The 8,180-nt window shown below is 37.7% G+C and overlaps 1 protein-coding gene across 2 annotated transcripts in view; it reads right to left on the bottom strand.

The window, feature by feature from the left end:
- Nucleotides 1–4,146: 4,146 nt before the first annotated feature.
- The window catches only part of LOC105478895 (VAMP associated protein A), a 40,740-nt gene continuing 36,706 nt past the window's right edge, over nucleotides 4,147–8,180 (bottom strand). For both annotated transcript variants that reach the window (XM_011736618.3, XM_011736619.3), the window contains one exon: nucleotides 4,147–4,916. In XM_011736618.3, coding sequence (XP_011734920.1) covers nucleotides 4,758–4,916 — 159 coding nt within the window. In that variant the 3' untranslated portion in view covers nucleotides 4,147–4,757. The remainder of the gene's footprint in view (nucleotides 4,917–8,180) is intronic.

Below are 8,180 nucleotides of genomic sequence, written 5' to 3'. Positions count from 1 at the left end.
GCTTTGAGAAATACATGAGGGACAAAATGAATTTCTCAGGTAGGTAGGTACACTCGGTGTCAGCAAAATGGCAATTAATACTGAAGCCCACAACATTTCTCAAATCGCATTTTGGCGCTGACAGCTCATTTATTCACAAGTCAAAAATCTTTAGTGGTATTCCAGCAATCCTAACTTGACAGGCAAAGCTTTTGTATTAAGCAATACCTAACAGTGACTCCTGCAATTTAAAGAAAAGTAAGTATTCTAAGTTCCCCTGTATCGTTGAAGTAAAGTCTTAATTAAATCTACTTCGTATCTTCCTTTAGCATTTAAAAGCCTATGTAAAGGAACTGCCTGGCCAATGATTGGAGCTTGAAAAAAACTACTATGCCAGGTCTCCACCCCAGACTAATTAGGTCAGTATCTCTGGGGGTGCTATTCAAGCAACAATTATCTTTTATGTTCCTAAGCTCATCACATGAGTTAATGTACTGCCATAGTTGAAAATCACTACAAAAGTTATCTGAATAACTTCCTGTACACTCTCTTTAAAGGTGGGTGTTATACATAGGAACAACTGGAAAACAAGAAACTTGAGTTTTAAAACAAGAAATATGGCAATAGGAGGGTATGCATAACTAGAAGGGAACTGTCAAGAGGCCAGGCCAATCAAGTGTTACATTATAAAATGTCCATAACCTCAAGAAAGTAACTATAAAAACAAAGCAAAATGCTTTTGCAGTCACATTTATACTTGGTTTTCAATAAACCACAGAAATTAAGTGGGAGAAAAATAGGATACAACTTATAATTAGTGATTATGCTTAAAGAACATTAATATTATAGGGAAAGGAATGAAATGTTCCTAGCAATTGATGCTGCTGAAAGGCAGAATTTGCAATTTTTTATATTTTCCAAAAATTGCCTAAAGTGCACACACTGTGTCAGAAGGGGAAGACAAACTTTCTTTTTCCCTAGTGATGTATGTTTATACTTCTTTGCACCAACCCAGGACTGGCTGGGCATTCATTCCCAAGATGTCACTGCTTCTGCGAAGAAGCATGGCTGTAATCTACCAAAAGTGGGCTATGAAATGTGGAATGAAAAATCAGCTGTTCTCACTTCCTACTACAAAACAGTTAACTCTATCTCACTAAGCAAGAGACTATCTGCCATCAGAATGCAAGTCCCAGTCAGTGATTAGCTATTAATGCTTAACAGGATATAAATGCACAAACCATCACAATCTGTTGAAATTTTTTGTATTGTGAAAAGGAAAAGGACACTTCACATTTTTAAACAGTTTATTTGCGAATAGTTTAATTTCCCTTTAAAGCTAGAAAATAAAGATAATTTATTTACCTTCTGATCTTTGTCTTTCCAAATGGTAAGCATTGATCCTTCCCACTAATAAAGGATGAAATTTTAAAAATCTGTGAATGGGAATATGCAAAGCTCTAGGAAAACTATTAATTGAATGTCTTTAAAGTGGCAGAAGATCACAAGTGGGGAATACACCCTCAAGAACTATATTTTTACCTTACTGTTAAAACTTGTTTTCAAAGTGGTATCACCTGAAAGATTACAGTTCAAAAGTAATTCCCATACCAAATAATATCAACTTTAGGTGAACATCTGAGCTAAATATTTAAGAGTATTATTTTTCTTGGCTGGGTGTGGCAGCTCACGCCTGTAATCCCAGCACTTTGGGAGGCCGAGGCAGGCAGAATTCAGGAGTTTGAGCCCAGCCTGCCCAATATGGTGAAACACCTGTCTCTACTAGAAATACAAAAATTAGCCGGGCTTGGTGGTTCACATCTGTAATCCCAGCTACTCAGGAGGCTGAGCCATGAGAATCACTCGAACCCAGGAGACAGAAGCTGCAGTGAGGTGAGATCACACCACTGCACTCCAGCCTGGGCAACAAAGCAAGACTCTGTCTCAAAAAAAAAAAAAAAGACAGACAGACAGACAAGAGAAAATTACTTTTCTTTGATCGGAATTTCTGAATTTCATACATTTTTCTTCCAAGTGTCATTTTTTTTTAAGGGAACATACCACACACTCAGAACATAACTTCTTAGTATCTTGTAAATACAAGAATGAGGGAAGTTAAGGTACATTAGTTATAGAACAAAGGAAGCTAGTGCATTCAGTGTCACATATGAACTTAAGGCCTTAGTTACTTGACTGTAATTTCAGTATTATCAACAGTGTATTTCCCTCATGCTTACATATACAAGTAAGCAGGGAGATAAAGCAAAAACTTCTAAACATGTAAGGAATGAAGACAATTTAATCTCTATATTATCATATTATCAGTCAACTAATACAGTTTCAAACTATAACTGTTGGTAGTAAAATAATCTGATCACATTTCATACAGCAATAAAAATAACAGAAACAGTCTCATCTATACAATCAGAGCATCTCCTGATATGAACAACAGTTAAGCCCACATACATTTTAAAGATGCTACCCAGACTACAATCTATCTCAAAAGCAACCATGGCATAATGCATTTTATAAAATGCCTACCTAAAAATACATTGTATTTTGTAATGTTATTTATTACCAATGTGGGAAGCATGTCTAGCCTAAACACTATAACCAAACTATTCAACAGTAAGCCGGCAGTAGTCTTACAATAGGAAATGTCACATATACTTGTTATTATAAACAGCATTTTATGTTCATTATTTCAGCCATCTCTCAAACTAAGACAATTTTCAAGTTATCAGAAAAGACACTGAGCTAGAGTCAACAGATTTCTAGTTCCAGCTCTGCCTCTACCTACCTGTGAGACATGGGGAAAGTTCTCTTAACCTTCGTAAGGCCTCAGATTTCTCAACTATAAAACAAAGGGACTGAACAAAATGAATTCTAAGGAGCATTCCCATAAAACGGAATTTGGCTAAATTTTCAAGAACTTCATTTCTTAAAAAAAAAGATCGCTATGAGATACCAAACTTGATTATTTATCACCAATAATATTGATTACATAAGAGCTTTAAGCCAAGGAATTACTGATTCTCCATTTATGGGGTGAAAATATAAGACTCCTTTTAGCATGCTTTTCCAGTTACCGGAAAAGGGGAGGGGGGGATTTTCACAAAAACAGTAAAGCATATAGCAATGGAAATATGACCTGCAGCATAGCATGCTAGTAATGGTTAGACATTACTTGTGTTTCTTTTTAGCAACTTGCACACAAGCAAGAGGTTTTATAAAAGATACCACAGCACACAATAACACAATGTATGTATCATCTGACAAATTCAAAACACAGTTGAAATGAAAAGGCAACCAAAATACTTCAGAATACTTCACTCTTCTATAAAATGTGTACACAGATCTGGGCCTAAAATACTTCACCACATCCAGTTCTAAAATCCAATTTCCTTTTCAGGTAGAGCGCATCTTTTAAAAAAATAACACCTATGTTTAAGAATAAAAAATCACTTGTACTAGATCGTATGTAGCTAAAAACTGGATCTATTTTCTGATTCCAACATTTTCTATCCTAGTAAGAATAAATGAAGACACAGGACAAACCTAACTGCAGGAAATATCAGACCCTGTAACACATACTTATACTGAAAATGTGTTTCACATGGTTTAACATTTGCAAAGGACAAAATCATTTTTCATAAAGAAAATTCCACAGGCTTGCTCAGTATTACCAAACTTCCATAATGAACATTATTTTGAGTGCCAAATTGGGCAGGAAAAAACACCTACTTTTAACTATTATGAAATATTATGAAAAGTAGTAAGACTTACTAGGCTGGTTAAAAAGTACTTTAAAACCAAGGAGAGTTAAATCTTCCTTGAGAACATACTCTCAGAACTTAAGAATGGGGTAAAAATCAGATGGAGCACAGCCATGCTGTACACGTCAACTCACTGAAATCACGTAACTTCTATTCTCATGGACCTTATTTTCCGTTATCTTGAAAACAAACTGGTTATAACCTCCCAAAATACCAGCAGTGCCTCAAAATTTAATCAGCTCCTTTCCTGAACAGAATTAGGACTTTCAATTAAAAACACTGTAATATCCGAGAGGGTTTCAATGCAAGACAAACCTGTGCATCATAATTTCAAGTGACCATACATAGTGGAGTGGACTCCCCTCCAATAACACGACAGACACAGACAAGCTAGCGAGCAAGAATCTGTTAACAGTTTTATTTTTTTTATGTTAAATACCATGGGACAGGATTGTAAGGATGAAAAACTCAGTCAACAACTGCCTCACAAGGGATAAGAAAAATTCTGCCATGATATTAGCAAAGGTAAAGGAGGAAAAATTTACACTGTAAGAGGCACCATTTCCCCAAGGAATACCTCTTGGCATTTCCTGAATGAGTGGGATTAGCAATCTAAATAAATCATATTTCAAGAGGTAACAGCAACAGATAAAATTTAAAGGGATTATTAAAATAACATTTACAAGACTCTGAACAATTCTTGAACTCTTATTAAAACCACAAAGAAAGAACAATTCTTTATTTATGAATTTCATAAAGGACTGAATGTGCAACTGACATCTGCTAGTGATGATCTGGTACTATACAATTTGTCCAGGAGCCGAACAGTTTGTTTTATTGGGTTTTCTAACCGTGAGAGATCATTAAAGGCAAAGCCTATATGACGCTGTACACACAAAAAAATGGTCACCGCGGGCCGTACTACCAGTGAAATGGTAGGTAAACAAATCTTTTTCTGGTCAAGAGAAAAAAAAAAAGAAATAGCACTCTGCATGCTTCACTCTACAAGATGAATTTCCCTAGAAAGAATCCAATGAAAATGGCTGCAATTACAACAAGAAGTGAAGGAAGAGGACTGGTGACATTATCTCTGAAGGATGCAGCTGAGGTTGATCCAGGTTTATCCGAATGTGCTACCTTTCTGAGCCTTAAACCTTCATCCTAGGAAAAAAACAAACACACAAAAGAGGTTTTTAAAAACAAGCATACTAATGAGACTACTGGAGCTAAAAATCTATAGGGACGGAAAGTAGATTAGTGGTTGCCTATGGCTGGGGACAGAAACAGGGATTAACTGCTAACCACATAAGGAAACTTTCCGGGGGTGATGGACATTCTAAAACTGAACTACAGTGACAGTTATAAAGTTCTGTATTTCAGTGAATTGTACACTCACAGTGGGTGTCTCCATGGGATATAAATTATACCTCAATAACACTGATTTTTTAAAACTGGAGCTGAGAAATGTATTCCTAAAAAATAAAAGTCAGATATGGCTATATTTACCTTTTATTTTAATCCCACTAAAAACATAATTAAAGAAGAGTACTTCCAAGGCGGCCCATGGTATTTAAAATCAGTTACATCTGTCCTAGCCCAGTCAAAAACTACCAGACCCGTAGTCTGCCAGTTGGGTTGACTGACCCACTGCAACTAAGGAACCGAAACAGCAGAGGCACACGAGGGTATTCCTGCCAGAAACAGAGATACGGTTATCACAGAATTTTGGGGGAAGGAAACGGTTTAGCGTGAAATTTAAGTAACAGTGTTTTCACAAGCTCAAAGCAAAGCAGAGGGCTGTGTGTAAAGGGATAGCACCAGGTCTGGACTGCAAAGCAGAGAAAGAATACTGTTTCTTCAGGAACTACAAATTTAGATGAGAAATGTATGTAGGAAACCCTTATCTGAAGCTCTGCACCTGGAATGGAAACTGAGGGTGCTTCTCTGTGTCAAAACGACAGATCCTCCAGTCAAGAGTGGGCTGCTTCATCCTTGCTGATATGGCTTCACACAGCACTATGTCCTTAGAGGACAAGGTTTCTCAGAAGAAAGCAGAAGTCACTCCAGGCAGGAGGTTGTTACGACACTGTGTGCAATGTGAACCTTGGGAAAAATACTACTACCTGTTAACTATGCAGTTGTCTTTATCTGTGTCTGTTACCTCCCATGATTGTTTTATTGTGCTTATAAATAAACACTAACTAAAAGAGTACACCTAATGGCACAGTTTTATTTGCATTACTGGATTTTCTGGAGTTGGGTTTTTTTGGTCTCATGCTAATTAGTTCTATATAAAAACAGTAGTAATTCTCGGTTTCAGCTACACATCACAAACATCTACAGAACGTTTGATACTCCTGTGATTCTGATTCATTAGGTCTTGGGAAGGCCTGGTAAACTGTAACTTTTTAAAGCTCACTAGGTGATTCACATGCAGTGTGAATTAAGAACCATAGGGCTAGGGGAATTAAAACGGATAGTGAACAGACAGGAGCAAGAAAGTTAACATGGCAAAAAATTATGATGGGCCTGTGTATAAAATGCTAAAGGGTCTGAAATTCTGTAAGCCAGTGGGTCTCCAAGGTTTTTGTTTTATTTTTTTTGTTTTTTTGAGATTTGCTCTTATTGCCCAGGCTGGAGTGCAACAGTGTGATCTCGCTCACTGCAACCTCTGCCTCCCAGGTTCAAGTGATTCTCCTGCCTCAGCCTCCCAAGTAGCTGGGATTGCAGGCACCCGCCACCACACCCAGATAATTTTTGTATTTTTAATAGAGACAGGGGTTTCACCACGTTGGCCAGGCTGGTTTCGAACTCCTGACCTCAGGTGATCCACACACCTCGGCCTCCCAAAGTGCTGGGATTACAGGTGTGAGCCACCGTGCCCAGCACAGCTTTTTTGTTTTACTTTTCCAACAGCAGAATCATCTCTCAAATAAAATCTCATACAGAACATTAGCATACAAAGAGCAGAAACCAGGAATAAAGTCTCTCTCACTTCCCTGGTTCATTCTTCCTATTTTCCAGACCTGCCCCACCTGTCACTCCTACTGTTTACACTCTCCCCTCCATGCCAGAGGTAAACAGTGGCTTTTGAAAGAAATCTATTGAGCACCCTGAGGAGCACATCTTTATCAAAGAACAGAACTATGGAAGTCATGGCAGATCAAGTAAAAGTAACCAACAAAATCCTTTAAAAGATCCATGGTGTGTAGGTGTGAAATAAAGATATTCTTCCCGCTATCCAGACAAGCACTTGGAAGCAGAGGGGTACCCCTCAAGGGGGTACTATGAAGTATCAAACATGAAGAGACACAAAAATTCACTTTAAAAAGCATTTCAGCAAAGGAGTTCACAGATCGACTTAAGATACAGTGTTCAGAGTGCAGTTCCTATATACACCTAACAAAAGGAATAATCAAATAACTCCCATCATTTAGCTTATTTTAGTTACATATATTTTTGTATCATCTACGTTGCTGCAAAGAGCTTCAGACAAAGCCTAAAGAGCAACATATAGGAATTCAGGTCTTGAAACAATTACTTGTCAAAGACAAGTATTATTCATAAATTTCACACATATTCAAATCGGTCCTCCTTCACCATCCATTTATTCAATCAAATATATGACTACTACACGCATGTACGGTGAATGCAGAGAGAAATCAAACACTGCCCCTGTCCCCAAGGAAATTACTGCCCACTAGAGGGAGAAAGGCCTCTAACAAGTAAGAGCAGTAGAACGCAATCGGCATAGTGGTGGCACAAAGCAGACAGGACAAATCGGTTTTTTTTTCTTTTGGAGAGGGTCCCAGCAAATGCTATACTGAAAAATCAACAAGAATATAGTAGCAAGACATTAATATGTGTATGTGCTGTGTCGGGAGGGACAGGGTTCTGAGCCTTTCCAGTCACAGTGAAGAGCTGATACTAAAGCGAAAGAGGGGTGATAAACAGATGCTTCTCCAGCATACTCCAGCCCAACGCTGCCCCACGCCAATATGTGAGCTTCAAATGTGACCCCGTATGTAACGTTAAATTTTCCAATAGTACATTTAAAAAGTAAAAAGAAATGTGTAAAATTCATTTTAATAATATATTCAATTCAACCCAATATACCCAAACTACTATTTCAGTATGTAACCATTAAAAAAAGAAAAATTTACCTTTTTCTGTACTAACTCTTCAACATCAGTATTTTACACTCAACAGCACAGCTCAATTTGAACAAATCCCATTTCAAGCGCTCAACAGTCCTAGGTGACTAATGGCTATGATGTGGGACAACACAATCCTAGTTCAGTGTGACTGGGGCACAAAATGGGAAGGACAGGAGAAACAAGAGCTGAAGCTGGCAATGCTGCAGGCCAGATCACAAATGATTAGAATGTGTGCTAAGGTAAGGAACTTGTGGCAATGAGAAACCAC

The sequence above is a fragment of the Macaca nemestrina genome, chromosome 19 (genome assembly GCF_043159975.1).
Source record: "Macaca nemestrina isolate mMacNem1 chromosome 19, mMacNem.hap1, whole genome shotgun sequence".
Taxonomy (NCBI): domain Eukaryota; kingdom Metazoa; phylum Chordata; class Mammalia; order Primates; family Cercopithecidae; genus Macaca; species Macaca nemestrina.
The sequence above is the reverse complement of the archived record's forward strand: the minus strand, read 5'-3'. Positions and strand labels throughout refer to the sequence as shown.